This window comes from Oncorhynchus mykiss, chromosome 2, assembly GCF_013265735.2.
Source record: "Oncorhynchus mykiss isolate Arlee chromosome 2, USDA_OmykA_1.1, whole genome shotgun sequence".
In the NCBI taxonomy this organism is placed as follows: Eukaryota; Metazoa; Chordata; class Actinopteri; order Salmoniformes; family Salmonidae; genus Oncorhynchus; species Oncorhynchus mykiss.
This window is the reverse complement of record NC_048566.1, coordinates 23331484-23352036: the sequence shown is the minus strand read 5'-3', so window position 1 is coordinate 23352036 and position 20553 is coordinate 23331484. Positions and strand designations below refer to the sequence as shown.

The 20553-nt window shown below is 41.3% G+C and overlaps 1 protein-coding gene across 7 annotated transcripts in view; it reads right to left on the bottom strand.

The window, feature by feature from the left end:
• Positions 1-8144: 8144 nt before the first annotated feature.
• The window catches only part of LOC110538034 (histone-lysine N-methyltransferase 2A), a 61329-nt gene continuing 48920 nt past the window's right edge, over positions 8145-20553 (bottom strand). For 6 of the 7 annotated variants that reach the window (XM_036942559.1, XM_036942594.1, XM_036942566.1 and 3 more), the window contains 7 exons: positions 19921-20033; positions 19661-19792; positions 14910-15162; positions 12362-12469; positions 11740-11823; positions 11188-11317; positions 8145-10998 (listed from right to left, as the gene is read on the bottom strand). In XM_036942559.1, coding sequence (XP_036798454.1) covers positions 10723-10998; positions 11188-11317; positions 11740-11823; positions 12362-12469; positions 14910-15162; positions 19661-19792; positions 19921-20033 — 1096 coding nt within the window. In that variant the 3' untranslated portion in view covers positions 8145-10722. The remainder of the gene's footprint in view (positions 10999-11187; positions 11318-11739; positions 11824-12361; positions 12470-14909; positions 15163-19660; positions 19793-19920; positions 20034-20553) is intronic. The other variant, XM_036942588.1, reaches the window with a different exon arrangement.

Sequence of the window (20553 nt, the reverse complement as noted above, 5' to 3'; positions counted from 1 at the left end):
GGATGAAGGAAAAGGAACTTCACCGGGACAGTTCGGCACTGGGAGACGAAGTGGCAGAACAACTCTTAGTGCCCAAATGTTACATCTCAAAAGTTCTATACCTAGCCCACTCACATTTTCTTGGAACACACCTAGGAGTGGAGAAAACCAATGATCGGATCCGGGCTCGGTTCTACTGGCCCGGAGTGAAGAGGGCAGTCCAGGATTAATGCCGGCAGTGCGAGGAATGCCAGAAAACAGCCCCAAAAGGTAACCTATAGTACAAAACTATTGAGATTTAACTTAGCGCACGCCATATACACGGATGTTTCCAGTTATAAATCAGACCCGTCCTGCAACTGTGGGCCTGAACTAGTATTAAAACTCGGCCTGAAAAACGACGATCATTCAACTTTTTGGTGACAATAATGCCCTTATTGCTGTATACTTTGGAACTTTTGGAATTAGGCACTTGGTCAAATGTCCATAACCATGTGTGTGAGGTGTACACTTTTGTTTCACTGTAGATTTGTTTAAGACTACCAGGAAACACTGTGTGCGCCTGATGTAGCCCACTGCAGTAATATGTTATTAAGGGGGGGGGGGGGGGGGGGGGGGGGGGGTGTAAATTGATCTGTATAAGTCATAAGTAAAGGGCCCATCTGTTTTTGTAAGAGCATTTTTATTGGAATTTCACAATTTTCACCCATATTAAGAGATACAAAGACAAAGCAAAAAACAGCACTCACTTACACGTTCCTGCATACATATATACATACAATCTTCCTCTCCCCGCTCGGAGCTTCTTTCACTTCATCCCCATCATTGCGTCTCTCATTACACACATTTTAAACCAACATACAAATAGAAATTAAACACAAAAGCTCAGTTTAAATCAAGAAGTTAGGTTCAACACATGGAACGTACAATGTCTGAAATAAATAGATCACCACCATTCTAAGAGAATCCTTGCAGCACAATACCTGATACCTCAGTTTCTAGATATTTTAGATAAGGTTCCCATACTTTTTTAGAACGGATCTGTTTTAGAATGCAATGTACATGTCAGATATTCCAGTGGCACCCATTCAAATAGTATCTTATGCCAATCTTTGATAGAAGGAACCTTATCACTAATCCACTGTAAGAGGATGTTTTTCCTCGCTGCGAAGGCAAGGATGTTGTAAAGCCTCCTCTTACCCACAGAAGTAACATGTCTGCTAAGGTCACCTAAACAGAAAATAAACTGGGTCCAATTCTAGATCAACCCCTGGGATCTTTTCAAATTCTTGCAGAACACCAGACCAGTATCTTTGTATTTTGGTACATGACCATAAACAATGTGTTACGATGCCTGTATCAGTTTGACATTTAAGACACTGAGGAGAAGAGGAAGAGGGGATAAAGGCATGTCTGCGATTTGATGTAATTGAAGTCTCGGGACTAGAGATGAACATCAGTGTACAAGCTTATTTTATGGTGAACATCACCAATGAGAAGCCCTTGTATAGCAGGCGTTACTCTGGTGGCCTCGGCCAGTGGTTCCATAGTGAGTGCAAATAGGAGCGGGGACAAAGAACAGCCCTGTCTGGTACCTCTATGTATAGAGAAGCTATTTGACCTTAGCCCATTAGTAAGGACAGTAGCCTGAAGATCATCATATAAAACTTTCACCCATTTTATATTGTCCCCTAGGCCAAATTTAGTCAGAGCAAAGAATAGGTAAGACCACTCCACACAGTCAAATGCTTACCCAGCATCTAGTGAGAGCACAAGGCCATCCATAGTACTTCATTGGTAGGCTTGAATTATATTAAGAAGTCGCCTGACATTGTTACATGACTTTCGGCCCTTAATGAAGCCAGTTTGGTCTCCTTTCACAATTAGTGGCAGTGAGTCCTCTAATCTTGTGGCTATAATTTTAGAAAGCAATTTTATATCCACATTCAGAAGGGAAATGGGTGTGTACGAGGAATAAGACTCTGGGCATTTTCCCTGTTTGAGAATCAGTAAAATGTTGGCTTCTCAGAGTTTGAGGGAGGTGGTCTTTTGAAAATGAGTGGTTAAACATATCAAGCAATGGATCAAGGATCAGACCATGGAATTCCTTATAAAACTCACTACAAAACCCATCTGGTCCTGGGGCCCTACCATTTTTCAGATTCTTAATTGCGAACATTATCTCTTCCTCAGTAATAGGGGCATTAAAGAGAGGCCTCTGTTCTTTGGAGATAGTAGGGAGGTTTGGGTGCATCATTTGTCAGTTCTGAGGCATAAAGATTTGCATAAAATGTCTTAAATGAGTAATTTATCAATTTGTTTTCATATAAATGATTGCCATCGGAATAAGTAATAGTAGCAATTGACTGTGAGTCTGCTCGCTTTTTAGCTAGGTAAGCCAAATACTTTCCTGGTTTATCTCCATGTTCATAAAGCTTTTGCCTGACAAATCTCATTTTCTTTTCAGCGTCCTGTGTTAGGAGAGAGTCCAACGTTAAACTAAGGACTGATATTTCCTTTAATAGGGCAGGAGTGGGAGTTAATGTAGTCCTTCTCTTTAGTTCCTAATTTAGTTCCTAACATTTTTTGCTTTTCACTCTTTTTCCGCCTCTTTGTGGCTGTGTATGACATAGTCAGACCCCTGGCGTACGCTTCACAGGTTTCCCAAAGGAGCGAGGGTTTATCTGTTGATTGAGAGTTAGAGAAAAATGCTTTAAACTCTAATAAAATAAGATGTAAATGTATGGTCTTTAAGAATGGTTGTATTCAACCTCCAATGTCTTGACAGATTGAATGCCCCATTGAGTTTCATGTCCAGGATCACCTCCGCATGATCAGATATGACTATGCTTCCTATCCTGGGCATCAAAAAGTAATCTATTCTAGTCTGACATCCATGAGGCACAGAGAAAAAAGTGATCTCTCTGTTAGAGGGATGAAAGGTTCTCCAAACATCAGCATACACCAGATCATCACAAATAGCTTTAAGCGACCTAGCTTGAGGAGAGAGTGAAGCTATACCGCTGGGAAACTTGTCAATAAGGGGGTTCAACAAACAATTAAAATCTCCTCCAACCACTGCAGTGTCTGAGTTCAATTCTGAAAAGTCTATACATACCTTAGTGAGGAAATCAGGGGGGTGGGGAGTAAATATCCATTATGGAAATGTTCTGCCCAAAGGGGCCCATCTTAAAGAGTACAATTACCCTTTCAAAAAGAGGATGGTGTGATTGACTGAGACAGCCACCCCCAGGACAACAAATAACTGTTTTCAAACATTTGTTATGTGGTCTCCTGAGGTGTAAGGGTTGTAAACATTTGTTGACCCTTCATATAGATACGCCGAGAAGTATTTTGGAAGGTCAGAGGTTTGACAGGTTTTTAAAAAACGCTGGTACAAGCACACATACAGACACACACAACCATATGTATTTGTCTTAGAAAATAATGTTTCCAGTAAGTTTCTCTGCTTGTAATCCAACGCCCTGCCTCAGGTTCACACACACAGAGCCTTATATTTCATAAAAGGTCAATTACATTTAATGTTACCAGCAACATTTTAAACATATTACTCTTATTAAAAGTTACTATGCAATATTAAACTATACCTCTGTTTTTTTACTCAACCTTTATGTTTGTCATACAGAACTACAAAATACATATTTAAAAAGAATAATTATTTTTAACTGTTGGAAAGACAGATATTTTAAAGGAAGACACACACACACACACACACACGACAAGTCTAACAGTTACTTATACTCAGGCAGACCTACCCGGAAAATACCCTTTCATTTCACAAGCTCCCTTAACAGCAGCTCCATAAGTTCACCACAAAAATTCCCAAATGTTTCACATGTTCAACCTCAGGCCTCCCCAATTCACTATATAAATACCCATCTGTTTAAAATGGTCAAACTCAGGCCTCCCCATTGACTACATAAATTCCCAAATTTCCCAGCTGTTTCACATCTTCTTTCAGTTCAACAAGGTCACTACACATCAATAACCCAAAACACTCACTCAATAGCTTGAGAACACCCAGACAGGATGTCATAAATGCGCATAACTACAGTGCCTTGCGAAAGTATTCGGCCCCCTTGAACTTTGCGACCTTTTGCCACATTTCAGGCTTCAAACATAAAGATATAAAACTGTATTTTTTGTGAAAAATCAACAACAAGTGGGACACAATCATGAAGTGGAACGACATTTATTGGATATTTCAAACTTTTTTAACAAATCAAAAACTGAAAAATTGGGCGTGCAAAATTATTCAGCCCCCTTAAGTTAATACTTTGTAGCGCCACCTTTTGCTGCGATTACAGCTGTAAGTCGCTTGGGGTATGTCTCTATCAGTTTTGCACATCAAGAGACTGAACATTTTTCCCATTCCTCCTTGCAAAACAGCTCGAGCTCAGTGAGGTTGGATGGAGAGCATTTGTGAACAGCAGTTTTCAGTTCTTTCCACAGATTCTCGATTGGATTCAGGTCTGGACTTTGACTTGGCCATTCTAACACCTGGATATGTTTATTTTTGAACCATTCCATTGTAGATTTTGCTTTATGTTTTGGATCATTGTCTTGTTGGAAGACAAATCTCCATCCCAGTCTCAGGTCTTTTGCAGACTCCATCAGGTTTTCTTCCAGAATGGTCCTGTATTTGGCTCCATCCATCTTCCCATCAATTTTAACCATCTTCCCTGTCCCTGCTGAAGAAAAGCAGGCCCAAACCATGATGCTGCCACCACCATGTTTGACAGTGGGGATGGTGTGAGCTGTGTTGCTTTTACGCCAAACATAACGTTTTGCATTGTTGCCAAAAAGTTAAATTTTGGTTTCATCTGACCAGAGCACCTTCTTCCACATGTTTGGTGTGTCTCCCAGGTGGCTTGTGGCAAACTTTAAACAACACTTTTTATGGATATCTTTAAGAAATGGCTTTCTTCTTGCCACTCTTCCATAAAGGCCAGATTTGTGCAATATACAACTGATTGTTGTCCTATGGACAGAGTCTCCCACCTCAGCTGTAGATCTCTGCAGTTCATCCAGAGTGATCATGGGCCTCTTGGCTGCATCTCTGATCAGTCTTCTCCTTGTATGAGCTGAAAGTTTAGAGGGACAGCCAGGTCTTGGTAGATTTGCAGTGGTCTGATACTCCTTCCATTTCAATATTATCGCTTGCACAGTGCTCCTTGGGATGTTTAAAGCTTGGGAACTCTTTTTGTATCCAAATCCGGCTTTAAACTTCTTCACAACAGTATCTCGGACCTGCCTGGTGTGTTCCTTGTTCTTCATGATGCTCTCTGCGCTTTTAACGGACCTCTGAGACTCTTAGTGATCCCTTCACGCGCCAATCCCGTTAGCGGGATAGATTTGACAACATCCAGTGAAATTGCAGAGTGCCAAATTCAAACTACAGAAATATCAATATTCAACATTCACGAAAATATAAGTGTAATACACTAATATAAATCTTAACTTCTTGTTAATCCAGCTGCTGTGTCAGATTTCAAAAAGGCTTTACGGCAAAAGCACACCATGCGATTATCTGAGGACAGCGCCTCGCATACAAACACATTCAAATAATTTTTCAACCAGGCAGGTGCGACACAAAAGTCAGAAATAACGATACAATAAATGCCTTACCTTTAAAGAGCTTCTATTTAATGCAATCCAAAATGTCTCAGTGACACAATGAATTATCGTTTTGTTCGATAAATGCCTTTATATCGACAAAATGTCAATTTATTTGGCGTGTTTGATTCGGAAATACACCGGTTCCAACTCGGCCAACATGACTACAAAGGAATCTAAAAAGTTACCTGTAAACCTCGTCAAAACAATTCAAACAACATTTCTAATCCAACCTCAGGTACCCTAATATGTAAATAATTGATACATTTAAGACGGGATAATTTGTTTCCAATACCGAAGAAAAATAACACGGAGCGCGCTCCTGTTCACGTGCAACAAAATACTAGAGACCTTCTGAGTGACACATGGAATGAATAGCACTACTTCTTCATTTCTCAAAAGAAAAACATCGACCAATTTCTAAAGACTATTGACATCTAGTGGAAGCCATGGGAACTGCAACCAGGTTCAAAATAAATAGGTTTCCTATAGAAAACAATTGGAAAATCCTATAACCTCAATTTTTTCCACCCTAGATGGTTTGTCCTCGGGGTTTCGCCTGCCAAATCAGTTCTGTTATACTCACAGACATTATTTAACAATTTTAGAAACTTTAGAGTGTTTTCTATGCAAATCTACCAATTATATGCATATCCTAGCTTCTGGGCCTGAGTAACAGGCAGTTTACTTTGGGCTCGCTTTTCATCTGGACGTCAAAATACTGGCCCCTAGCCTTAAGAAGTTTTAACCCCGGTGTCCTGAAAAAGGAGAGCCACACACTCCAGGAGCTCAGATGCAATAATGTAGTAACCAACGTTTCGACAGACAAGCTGTCTTCATCAGGGTCTAACGACAAACGCTGCAGGTCACTAGTTGTTATAGTGTCAAAGGACACACACAGGTGTCTGTAATCATGACCGGGTGTGGCTTGACATCATTGGTTAATTTTCAGATATAAATAGAACATACAAAAAACATGAATGGATAGCATACAATCATAGATAACATTTATAATGAATAGCAAAATCACAATAATGGCTTCAGATCAAAGTCTACGTTGAGCCCGAGGGGAGCAAGGGTCTTTAAATTTAAGATCCAGGCAGCCTCTCGTTTTAACAATAAGGGAGGGTGATGTGTTCGATGCCGATATAACGTAGGGATGAAATCAAGTGGTTCCCTTCCAAAAAGTGGGCCGCAACTGGGTACGTCGAGTTTTTGCACATAATGGTACTACAACTTGCACTTTTAATTCTCCCTTGGTTTTACCCACATCATTTTACCACAAGGACAAGTTAAGATACATAATACCGTTGATTGGGATCTGTTTCCCTGTTTGGGGGTGTTTAAGGGATGTACATTTGTAAGTGACATTGCATTGAGCGCAGCCGTTACATTTGTAGTTTACATCCCGTAGAGGTGCAAATATACATTGTGCAGGGGTTAATCAGTTTACCAATTGAGATTTCTGTCCCACAAGAATACGACCAAGGGAGGGTCCGAAAACACATTACCGATTCGGTCATCTTAGAATGTGGCAATGTTTGTGAACGATTCCCTTAATTTGTTCAGAGCACTTTAAATAGCGGGTAGTGAAGACGCAAGAATGCTTCTTTTTGCCAGACTGTCCTTGGAAGAGATTAAGTGACATTTTTGTTTGTGCTTCTCTTAACTCATTTCTGTATTCTATACATGTGCTGTTCTACAAACCAATTTCTGTGTTCATGCAAGTGGCTGACTGGATAAGTCACACCTATCAGTAACTGCAATTTGGCAGTAAGCCCAGAACGAACGTGTTTTGAGAACAAACAAAAGATCTGTTTCAAGGTCTCAGCTTAGAGAAAGAAGCCTTGTGAGGTGTTGGTCTGTCATGTTATGAAACAAAATGGTAATGATGAATGAATTATTCTAAATCATGCAAATGTAACTAGTCTGTGTATAGCCGTATATAAGACAACTGTTGGGACTGCCCCGGCAGAGTTTTTCCTGACAGACGTGTGTACTATAGTGCAAATAGTTGGTTGGAACCTTTTTAGCGCGCTGACATATAAACTAATATTCATTTAAAATTGACATTCAGTATCCCTGTGTAAATATTTGTACATTTGGATTTGCTCAATGGCAGTATTAAATCGGACAATTTTTGTACCCTCTCCCCTTGAATTTTCTTTGCACCTCAGCCATGTTTTTGATGCGACAGAATTGGCTGTAGGGCAAACTGTATTTAATGGGAAGCGGGTGACAGCCCTCAAACTGTTACATCAATAGGTTTCCTATAAAGATCCGTGTATAGAACATCATCCTCACACGAAATCAGATGAAGGAAACTGATTTGACGTGTGTCAGATGGCATCGTAAATCTCAGGTGCTCAGAACAGGTGTTAAGTTCCCAACCTGGCCCTCACACAATCACTATCATCGATTGTCAAATGTATTATCACCAACCAATGATATTGCTGTACTTATACATTGCATGTTATATAAATGTCATATCAGCATGTTAAATTACATTTTCAATTGACCAAGTCTGATTTGTTCAAACATCTTAACATCTTTATTAAGCAAATAACATTATAAATAAAAAAAGTGCATAGAAAAATTAAACGGGTTTAGAAATATGTATACAATTATTTACAAACTCAGGGTTTATTTGTACAAGGTAACAAAGACAAGTTCACACATTTTCTTATGTCTTTTACACTTTGTTATACTTTAAAATAACCCTACCATATAGAACATACAGCTTTCTGAACCAGTTCTGGGAGAGATCGTCATGGTAACTTCAGGTTTTACAACTAGTGCTTTGTATGCTTCATCGAACACACAGGCCAGCTCTGCAGGACATTAAAACCACGTTACTCTTATTATCATCATCATCCTCTTTTTTGCATTAGTATTCTTTAACATCTGTCAGAACTACTGAGGTAGAATCCTGGCAAAAGGTTGGGGAGTGGAGTGGGCATAGAGAAACCTTCTCCTCTGAGAAGTGTTCCCACATCCGGTTTTAAGCAGAAAAGGAAGCTAGGTAAAGGATAGCCGTATCCCTGAAAACCAGATGCATCCTGTTAATGGCAAACTCTGCTAAGGGTGTTAGATGATTGACACATGGGAATACAGGCTCCATCTCACTGATTGGTCGCGCAGGCAGGCGGGCTTAAGCTCTTCCTTACTGTGTATTAAATTCCAAAAGGACAGTGCTCATTTCCTTTAGATTATTATCTCTAGCTTGAAAGGTTCTCTGTGGCACGCAGATGGGAAGAATAGCATGGACTCGAATGCTTGCTATTCTTCTGTTATAAGGCCTGCCGATAATAAGGCCTGCTGTACTTTCTCCATGAAAATTATACCAGAACAAAGAAATAAAAATCAAAAACCATTAAAAAAGACCTGCTTTAGAACAACGTCTTGTGTAAAGACTGAAATGTTATACACAACTTTCCTCAAACATCAAGGTTCAAATAAAAGAAAGAGGAAACAAAGTAAACAAAAAGAGGAAACGAGGGGAGGAAGATTTCCCACAAGACCACCACCATTTACACTAAGCAAAGCTAGTTTCACCAGTCCAAAATCGGAACAGAAACATGAATAAATACAACTATTCTAGAGCTCAAACATTCTCCCCCTGTAAAGATGTGAACAATGTGTACATTTGATGTCCTAATATGTCTGACTGAACTGACAGCGATGTCTAAAGTTGTACGACAGCAAACGTTAAGGTGCTGAGTGCATTCTCTCCCCATCTTGGTTTTACACCAAGACATGATTCTCTCTTAAAGCCATCCTAGGGAGCAACATACAGTACAGTACTGGCCTAATGCTATGCTTGAGATCTCCAGTGCACAGGGGTGCTGTCAGTCCACACAGTCGGGAATATATAGAGTTTATAACACATCTCTTAGTGGTGTAACATGAACACCCTTTGTGGATTTGTGGATTGCGGAGAATGTCAGAGAGAGAAGTCAGTTCTTTGTTAACTCCACTGAATGTTGAGAAATATGGAGTCTGGATTTTGTTAGTTCACTAAAGACGCGCAACTGTAACGCAGCAAAGTCGTAGGCCTAATATTATTGCCAAAGGTAATTAGCATTTGCCATGATAGTAATAAAATATATTTTAAAATAAAAAAAGATGCACTGAGGTTTCCAGCTAAACTCTTCACTCTTGGATTGGGTAGTGTTTGCAACATACAAAAATGGTGAAGGGAAAGTTCTTAAAGATATGATTTAGCTGCAGCAAACTCTATAAGGGTGACACTAACCGTTATCTAACCGTTTAACTGAACATAATGGAGGTCCCTTCCCCGGTCTGTGTGAGGGGAGTGGAGAATGGATAGAAAAATAGGTATTATTTGCAGGGTCTCTGACGTAGGAGCCTCCAAGCCTATTGCCCATCATATCTAGCACCATGGTTCTCTGAACAGTCAACGGAAAGCAAATATGTACAACCTGACGCATGATGAGCACTGTGAAATATGATTTCAAATAAATAAAACTATGATTACAGGATCAAGTAAAGATGGAGATATGGCTAAGGGATCAACTAGATAGCATGGAGCCAACATGATTATGGGTGTCAAAATTAAAAATCTACCCCCGCCACCCGACAACAAAAGAAAGAATATCTCCAAAGTCTAGCTTTTCTGGTCCACCCTTATTTCAACAGAAAGGACTTGACGTTATGGCGTCAAGGAAAATACCTTCATGCAACATAGAACCAGCATAACCACAACAGATGTCTGCAGGGTTCCTGTTCTCAAGAAAAAACCCACACTATAACGGTAGCTACTTCCACCCTCTCCTGTGGTGAACTTGTCCAACCTCTGGCAAGTGCATATTAGTTAGAAGTCAATGTGAGCTTATGGATGCATGTCTCTGTGTGGCGCTCCTCTTCCCTCTTGCTCCCCATCTCATGGCCCTGGTTCCTCTCCCAGTCTCTTCGTAGTGGCTCATCCTTTCCTGTATTTTCTCTTCACCCACCTCCCAACCCAGAAAAACCTTAATTTAAGGATTTTAACCTCTGTCTTCCCCTGTTGCCTCTGCTCGCACCCCCTTCCCTTGTGCCTTGTTCCCCCTGCAGAGACTGTGGCAGTACCACGTCCTCCCCCTGCCCCTAGTTGAGGAAGCGTCTGCATTTCCGGGCCCCGCAGTTGCAGTTGAGCTTGCTTGCTGGGTCTTCGATGGGGAACTTGTAGTCGTAGGTGAGCTCCTCGCCCCGGTAGATCTTGCGCAGGGCGAAGATGACGATGTGCTTCTGGCCCTCCACGTTGATGACGCGCGAGTAGCAGTTGGGCTCGCACGAGTGGTTGATGAAGCGCGCCGCATTGCCGTGCATGGTGGCGTCCACCACGTCAAAGTCATCGATACGGAACATGTAGCAGCCAATACCCTGTGAAGGAAGGAGGGAAAAGAGACAGGGGACTTAGTTTTAGTTTAACATGTATTATGTTGGTATCAATAACATTTATTCATTCAAGCCCACAATTAGTGGATTTTTAAAAAGTCCACCAACTAAGGTCTCGTTGGGACAAACCATAGTTATGTCGTCTCAACCACACTCTGGACTGATTGATCTCACCTTGCCATCGTAGTACTTCTCCCGCTTGTCTGTGAGCACTGAGCGAATGACGATGCCGGCATACTCGATGACCATCTCCTGAGCATCAATGTTCCTCTTGCAGAACAGACCTCGGCCGTGGATAGCAGACCTACACCAGAGAGAGATGTCAAAAGAGGCCCAAGTATGAACAACAGTTTCCATAGCTAATCTCCTTGGCAATTAAAAGGATGCGATGATCACATTATTTATTTATTTATTATCTGATCCTGAGTCAATGGGAATTCATGCTATTCATTTTGTAGCAGAATAACATAATAGCAGAAAAGGGAGAGGCAGGAAATATAAACCATGCCTCAGTTTCTAGTTTGCTGTGATAGCTGTAGAGAACCGCAGTGACTGCTTCCTGTCCAGACAGACTGCAAATGATCTATTGTGGGGTCAGCTGGCACTCCACTGAGAAACACATGAGCTCTTCAGCCCAGAATCATGATCATAGTCACAGGCTCTGTCCATAGTATTGGCTTTGACCTCAGTGCCTCAGGGGGGGATGAGGACTAGTTGTGTGCTGACCTGTACACGCCTACAGCCTCCTTAGATGTCCTCTCCAGATGTCTGAAGCGCATGGCCATGGGGAGCTCCAAGCTAGTGGCACGTCTAGGAGAAAAGGGATAAGCAAAGAAGATGACGATGTGCTTCTGACCTTTCACGTTGAACTCTGAGAAAAGAGTCACTAGAGACTCAGACACAAGAGGGTAGAACATATTTTTAACATGGCTTGTTAGGAGGAGGTAGTTGCAGAAATGACGGAATGGTTTAGTCCAACCACAAAGATCACTTTAGGGGAGTTACAAATACAGGAATGGACAACATTTCATTAGTGAATTAGTTCCAGCTATAAAAACGTTTATGTAAACCTGTAGCTGTACAGCTCCTTTGTTACTCATAAGTCTGAATGAGAACATTGATATGTTATGTATACAAACTTATACATGGATCATTTGTTGATGTGAAAGTTGTTTTTTAAAGGAACAACACTTGCGGCCATGTACAACAAGTTCTAAGAATGTTCCGCGAGACAAGATCTTTCATGGACTAGCTCCTGCAGTATTTAAGCCAAAGCATCCTTTTTTAAGATGTTAGCATTTAGCTAGCTTCCTTTGCAATGGCCAGCATACAATAACTCTAATCTGACCTTGTGGATTTGAGTGGGACTTCATCTTCTTCCTCATCGTAGGGGTTGATGTCAGGCAGCTGGCGGTGCTGGGAAGCCAGGAAGTTGAACATGTCGAAGGTAGTCTTCCTGTAAGAGAAGACAGGAACAAGGTGTCACGTTACATTTTACAGTATGCAGGCTTGACTTTCTTTATCATTGTTTTCCCCCCCAGCATTGGTGTAGAACTTGGGATGTGGACGTCACCAACACTCTTCATAAGTTAATGAACGGAGCAGCATAGATGTCATACAGGTCTTATTTCTAGCTTACGCAGAATGTGGCGGTGGAGATGACACACATAGAAACACAACAGCCACAGCCCTTGTTCCTCTAAACCTGACAGATGTCTACATTCAAAACATACATTCCACCAATACTCTACACAGAGAGACTAGCTTCCACTTTGAAGTTGAAAACCACCCACAGAGGGGAAAACCCAGATTCTCCAGACATTTGCTAGACAGTGGTATGGGTTGACCAACTGCAAGGTAAGGACAAAGTAATACCGGTTCCCACCATTACACTTGTGGCGATGTACCAATTCTCTGAAACTTCCAAATTAACATATTTTTATTTATTAAAACATCCTCCAATCAATAACGCATGGTTAGAGTTGCACATTTTGGAGAAAATTCAGAGGTGGAAACTTCCCGTGGAAATTAACGGGAATATACGGGAAGATATGCAAATTAATATTAACATAATTTAAAAGTAGATGTTTTTTGCATTAGATATATTTACCATATCATATGGAGACAGAAACAAACATTTTACCTTATCATAAGTAGACATAATTGCAAATGATTACCGGTAAAACCTTCCAATAGAAAAAAACAAAAACTTGGTTACAAATTTTACTTTAATTAAATGAGTTGACTCTTCACATGGCATGATTTCACTGAACAAAATGAAAGGGAATATTGAATGATCCCCAATGATCCATCGCATCTCCCAAAAACATTTTCAACATACATCTGTAAAATGATAGTCTAGAAACTAAAGCTTTAGTTGTCTTCCTCTCAGGCGTCCATGTCTTCTCCCTAGACCTCCTCAATGTCCACCTCTTGAACATCCGACTCTGAGGCCTCATCTACACTGTCACTTTCCAACCTTGTTAAGGATTGTACATTGTCAGGCTCAAAAAGCCTCAAATTTGCCAGGCTGGCCACCAATTTTTCAACCCTTGTATTGGTCAGCCTGTTGCCTGCTTTGGTGTGTGTGCTCCCAAACAAGGACCAGTTGCGCTTTGAGGCAGCTGATGTTGGTGGGATTTGGAGGATTGATGGAGGCAACAGGGGAAAGAGCCTCAGATCCACAAAGCCCCTTCCACCAGGTGGCTCATGAGATATGCTGGCACGACTGCCATATTGCATCTCCATCCCAAAGCCCTTGCTTGGAAGTGTACTTCGCCAGACTGCCAAGAACCTTGCCCTCATCCAGGCCAAGGTGGCGAGGACACGGTAGTGATGACACCATAGGCCTTGTTGATATCTGCACCAGACAGGATGCTCTTGCCAGCATACTTGGGGTCCAACATGTACGCTGTGGCGTGTATGGGCTTTAGGATTTCAGAACTGCAGTTTCCTATGCTCGGAGCAACAGTGAAGTGGGCAGGGCAGTACGGATTTCTTCTCTTTCATCTGCAAGCAGAGTCTGAACATCAGACAGGATGGCATTGTCTCCCTCAATCCGTGCAAAGGCTACTGCTATAGGTTTCAGGAGTTTCAGGCTGCTTCCCACTCTCCCAAAATACATCCTACAGGAGGATCCTCTTGATGGGGATGTCCATATCGGCAGACTGTGATATGGCCATTTCTAGGAGAGACTCCTTCCCCTCCAGGAGACTGTCAAACATGATGACAACACCACCCCAACGGGTGTTGATGGGCAGCTTCAATGTGGTGCTCTTATTCTTCTCACTTTTCTTGGTGACGTAGATTGCTGCTATAACTTGATGACCGTTCAACGACCTAGCCATTTCCTTGGCTCTCTTGTAGAGTGTATCCATTGTTTTCAGTGCCACGATGTCCTTGAGGAGCAGATTCAAAGCATGAGCAGCACAGCCAATAGGTGTAATGTGAGGGTAGGACTCCTCCACTTTAGACCAAGCAGCCTTCAAGTTCGCAGCATTGTCAGTCACCAGTGCAAATACCTTCTGTGGTCCAAGGTCATTGATGACTGCCTTCAGCTCATCTGTCCCTTGTGTCTGTGCTCTTATAGAATACTGGTTGAGGGGTGGAGATGATGTAGTTAATTATTCCTTGCCCACGAACATTCAACCACCCATCAGAGATGATGACCTTCAGATGACCTTCACTTGAAGTCTGCATCCAGCAAATGAGTAGATAAAGCATGTCTGGTTGGAGGGGTGAATGCTAGGCGAAGAACATTCAGAAATCTCTTCCAATACACATTGCCTGTGGGCATCCGAGGTGAACCAATTTACATGACAAAATAATGACTTCCCTTATATTTTCTATATTTAACTTCCAGGGCCCCTGTAGTGAACAGACACCGGGACACTGACCTGAGGTAGACCTCAGAGCGGGCGCATCCAGAGGGGTTGACAGGCAGGTCCTCCTCTTGGCTGATCTGTTTAAAGAAGCGGAAGGCGTGGCTATGGCAGCGGCGGGCCCCCTGGAGCTGCTCCACCAGGAAGACCACTGTGTCGTGGAGCAGGCCCAGCATACGGGCACCTGTCATCCCAGAGAAGGACAGCTGCCGAAGCCTGGCCCCCGCCCGCGCCTCCTGGACACAGTCTATCACTGCCCTCCAGGCCTCTGAGGAGGGAAAAGAGGGGGAAGAGGAAGAGAAGAGTAAAACGTGAGTAACACACAATAACACACAAATGTAAAACATATGGAAAACAGCCAACATTTTGTGCTAGCTGATTACGAGAAAGAATGTGTCATAATCTTATGTTAAATCATACAGTCGAAGTCAGAAGTTTCCATACACCTTAGCCAAATACATTTCAACTCAGTTTTTCACAATTCCTGACATTTAATCCTAGTATCCTGTCCCTGTCAGTTAGGATCACCACTTTATTTTAAGAATGTGAAATGTCAGAATAATAGTAACGATTTATTTCATCTTTTATTTATTTCATCACATTCCCAGTGGGTCAGAAGCTTACATACATTCAATTAGTATTTGGTAGCATTGCCTATCTTGGGTCAAACGTTTTGGGTAGCCTTCCACAAGCTTCCAACAATAAGTTGGGTGAATTTTGACCCATTCCTCCTGACAGAGCTGCTGTAACTGAGTCCGGTTTTTAGGCCTCCTTGCTCACAAACACTTTTTCATTTCTGCCCAATTTTTCTATAGGATTGAGGTCAGGGCTTTGTGATGACCACTCCAATACCTTGACTTTGTTGTCCTTAAGACATTTTGCCACAACTTTGGAAGTATGCCTGGGGTCATTGTCCATTTGGAAGACCCATTTGCAACCAAGCTTTAACTTCCTGACTGATGTCTTGAGATGTTGCTTAAATATTACTTAATTTTCTTGCCTCATGATGCTATCTATTTTGTGAAGTGCACCAGTCCCTCCTGCAGCAAAGCACCCCCACAACATGATGCTGCCACCCCGTGCTTCACGGTTGGGATGGTGTTCTTCGGCTTGCAAGCCTCCCCCCTTTTCCTCTAAACATAACGATGGTCACTATGGCTAGTTCTATTTTTGTTTCATCAGACCAGAGGACATTTTTCCAAAAAGTACAATCTTTGTCCCCATGTGCAGTTGCAAACCGTAGTCTGGCTTTTTTATGGCGGTTTTGGAGCAGTGGCTTCTTCCTTGCTGAGTGGCCTTTCAGGTTATGTCGATATAGGACTCGTTTTTACTGTGGATATAGTTACTTTTGTACCAGTTTCCTCCAGCATCTTCACAAGGTCCTTTGCTGTTGCTCTGGGATTGATTTGCACCAAAGTACGTTCATCTCTAGGAGACAGAACGCGTCTCTTTCCTGAGCGGTATGACGGCTGAGTGGTCCCATGGTGTTTATACTTACATACTATTGTTTGTACAGATGAACGTGGTACCTTCAGGCGTTTGGAAATTGCTCCCAAGGATGAACCAGACTTTTGGAGGTCGACAATGTTTTTTTTAAGGTCTTGGCTGATTGCTTTTGATTTTCCCATGATCTCAAGCAAAGAGGCACTGAGTGTGAAGGTAGGCCCATCCACAGGTACACCTCCAATTGTCAATTAGCCAATTATCAGAAGCTTCTCAGGCCATGACATTTTCTGGAATTTTCCAAGCTGTTTAAAGGCACAGTCAGCTTAGTGTATGTAAACTTCTGACCCACTGGAATTGTGATACAGTGAATTATAAGTGAAATAATCTGCAGTAAACAATTGTTGTGAAAATTACTTGTGTCATGCACAAAGTAGACGTCCTAACTGACTTGCCAAAACTGTAGTTTGTTAATCTGAGGTTTGTAGGTTTTCAACTCTTTGCTTATCCAAGATACAGTGGAAATGGGGTCATGTTGAACTTCCAAAGGCTTTCACTAGATGTTTAGAACCTTGTTTGATGCTTCTACTGTGAAGTGGGGCCGAATGAGAGGGGAATGAGTCAGAGGTCTGCCAGAGAGCCAAGAGCTGATCACGAGCATTCACATGAGGTAGCTTGCATTCCATTGCTTTTCTACAGACAAAGGAATTCTCCGGTTGAAACATTATTGAAGATTTATGATAAAAGCATCCTAAAGATTGATTCTATACATCATTTGACATGTTTCTACGGACTGTAACGGTACTTTTTGGACTTTTTGTCCGTACTGTCCGCTGGACTTGCACGTGAGTTTAGATTGAGTACTGAACGCGCGAAAAACTAGGAGGAATTTGGACAAAAATGATGGACATTATCAAACAAAAGACACGTGTTGTGGAACTGGGATTCCTGGGAGTGCATTCTGATGAAGATCAAAGGTAAGTTAATATTTATAATGTTGACTCCAACATGGCGGATATGTCTTTGGGTAGATTTGTCGTCTGAGCACCGTACTCAGATTATTGCATGGTTTGATTTTTCCGTAAAGTTTTTTAAAGACCTGACACAGCGGTTGCATTAAGGAGAAATAGATCTAAAATTCCATGTATAACACTTGTATTTTCATCAACATTTATGATGACTATTTCTGTAAATTGATGTGGCTCTCTGCAAAATCACCGGATGTTTTGGAACTACTGAACATAACGCGCCAATGTAAACTCAGATTTTTGGATATAAATATGAACTTTACCGAACAAAACATACATGTATTGTGTAACATGAAGTCCTATGAGTGTCATCTGATGAAGATCATCAAAGGTTAGTGATTAATTTGATCAATATTTCTGTTTTTTGTGACTCCTCTCTTTGGCTGGAAAAATGGCTGTGTTTTTCTGTGACTTGGCTCTGACCTAACAATCGTTTGGTTTGCTTTCGTCGTAAAGCCTTTTTGAAATCGGACACTATGGCTGGATTTACAACAAGTGTATCTTTAAAATGGTGTAAAATAAATGTATGTTTGAGGAATTTAAATTTGGGGATTTCTGTTGTTTTGAATTTGGCGCCATGCAGTTTCACTGGCTGTTGACGAGGTGAGACGCTACCGTCCCACATACCCTAGTGAGGTTAACCTGTTAGATCTCTAGGGGCGCTATTTCATTTTTGGATAAAAAACGTTCCCGTTTTAAGCACGATATTTTGACACGAAAAGATGCTCGACTATGCATATTCTTGACAGTTTTGGGAAGAAAACACTCTGAAGTTTCAGAATCTGCAAAGATTTTGTCTGTAAGTGCCCCAGAACTCATTCTACAGGCGAAAACAAGATGATGCATCAACCAGGAAATTAGCAGAATTTCTGAAGCTCTGTTTTCCATTGTCTCCTTATATGGCTGTGATTGCGCAAGGAATGCCTACACTTTCTGTCGTTCGCCCAAGGTCTTAGCAGCATTGTGACGTATTTGTAGGCATATCATTGGAAGATTGACCATAAGAGACTACATTTTCCAAGTGTCCGCCTGGTGTCCTGCGTGGAATTCGGTGCGCAATTGCCAGCTGCTTGTACTTTTCCATTTGATATAGGGGAGAAACCATGTGTCCAAGAACGATATATCAATGAAGAGATATGTGAAAAACACCTTGATGATTGATTCTAAACAACGTTTGCCATGTTTTCAGTCGATATTATGGAGTTAATTTGGAAAAAAGTTCGCGTTTTGAGGACTGAATTTTCGTTTTTTTTTGGTAGCCAAATGTGATGTATAAAACGGAGCTATTTCTAATACACAAATAATCTTTTTGGAAAAACTGAGCATCTGCTATCTAACTGAGAGTATCCTCATTGAAGTTCTTCAAAGGTAAATGATTTTATTTGAAGGCTTATGTTTTTGTTGAAATGTTGCGTGCTGGATGCTAACGCTAATGCTAACGCTAAATGCTAACGCTAAATGCTAACGCTAGCTAGCTACTTTTACACAAATGATTGTTTTCCTATGGTTGAGAAGCATATTTTGAAAATCTGAGATGACAATGTTGTTTACAAAAGGCTAAGCTTGAGAGATGGCATATTTATTTCATTTCATTTGCGATTTTCATGAATAGTTAACGTTGCGTTATGGTAATGAGCTTGCTGATAGATTTACACAATCCTGGATACAGGGGTTTTTTCATAGCTAAACGTGACGCAGAAAACGGAGCGATTTGTCCTAAACAAATAATCTTTCAGGAAAAACTGAACATTTGCTATCTGAGAGTCTCCTCATTGAAAACATCTGAAGTTCTTCAAAGGTAAATGATTTTATTTGAATGCTTTTCTGTTTTTTTGTGTAAATGTTGCCAGCTGAATGCTAATGCTAAATGCTACGTTAGCCATCAATACTGTTACACAAATGCTTGTTTTGCAATGGTTGAGAAGCATATTTTGAAAATCTGAGATGACAGTGTTGTTAACAAAAGGCTAAGCTTGAGAGCTAGCATATTTATTTCATTTCATTTGCGATTTTCATGAATAGTTAACGTTGCGTTATGGTAATGAGCTTGAGTCTGTATTCACGATCCCGGATCCGGGATGGGGAGATCAGAAAGGTTAACAAGAAATTTGTGGAGTGATTGAAAAACAAGTTTTAATGACTCCAACCTATGTGTATGTAAACTTCCGACTTCAACTGTATGTAGAAATAGTGGGTATTTGTGCAGAAATCATTGCCTTGAGTACTGGGTAAATGAACACTACAGGTAAGACACATGAAATCTATTCATTTGCCCTTTCCTCCCTGAAACCTCACCCTCTACGCTGTCTGCCTCCACACTGAAGCCGTCATCGCTTTTGATCTCAAAACGGAGGTGGGGCTGATCTCGGCTGGGGGGACACTCATCGTCTGAGGGCAGCAGCTCATCATCTGAGCACGATACAGCACCTGACAGGATGGAAATACCACAGGGTATTTTCAAATCAGGCACACTTGTTTACATTGTACAGGTATAAGAAGTATCATCAGTCATCATACAGACATACTGTTCATAAGGCACTATTACACATAAGTACCGGAGTATTTGTTCCAGTCAGTCAGGGCACTGCGGCCCACTGCATCCCAGTTCTGTTGTTTACCTGTGTCCATCCCTAATCGAGGTATCGACAGGCGGTCCCAAAGCCCTGGCCTGTGAGGAATACAACAAGAGAAAACACTGAAATCGACTGGATACAGGCTGTATATCACTCACTGTATAAGATACACACTTCGGTTAGGGCAAAAATGCAGTGATAATAACCGTCACCACTCATTTACCAATCTCAGTTATGACTTCAAAAAGGTTTCTATAGTTACTGACCTCTACAAAGCATATTGACAGTCCTATTTCAGGAGTAAAATGCCCTGTTCCATTTGTCATATCATACTATTAGGTTACTAGTAGGGAGAGGAAGAGTTTAGCATAAGGTTAAAAATAGCCAGACATGATCTTATCGACACTGACGAAAAGAGGCCCACACTGGAAACATGAGTGACGTAGCAATAGTGAAAAAAAATCTATTTCAATATGATTCTGACCTTTAGCATAGTTGCAGATGTAGCAAGTTAACCACTTAATAAAAAAGGAACACTACATGAGACTCACTGGCTATCAAACATAAAGGCATGACTATTCTTGTATTATTAATTGAAAATAATATTTGTACATT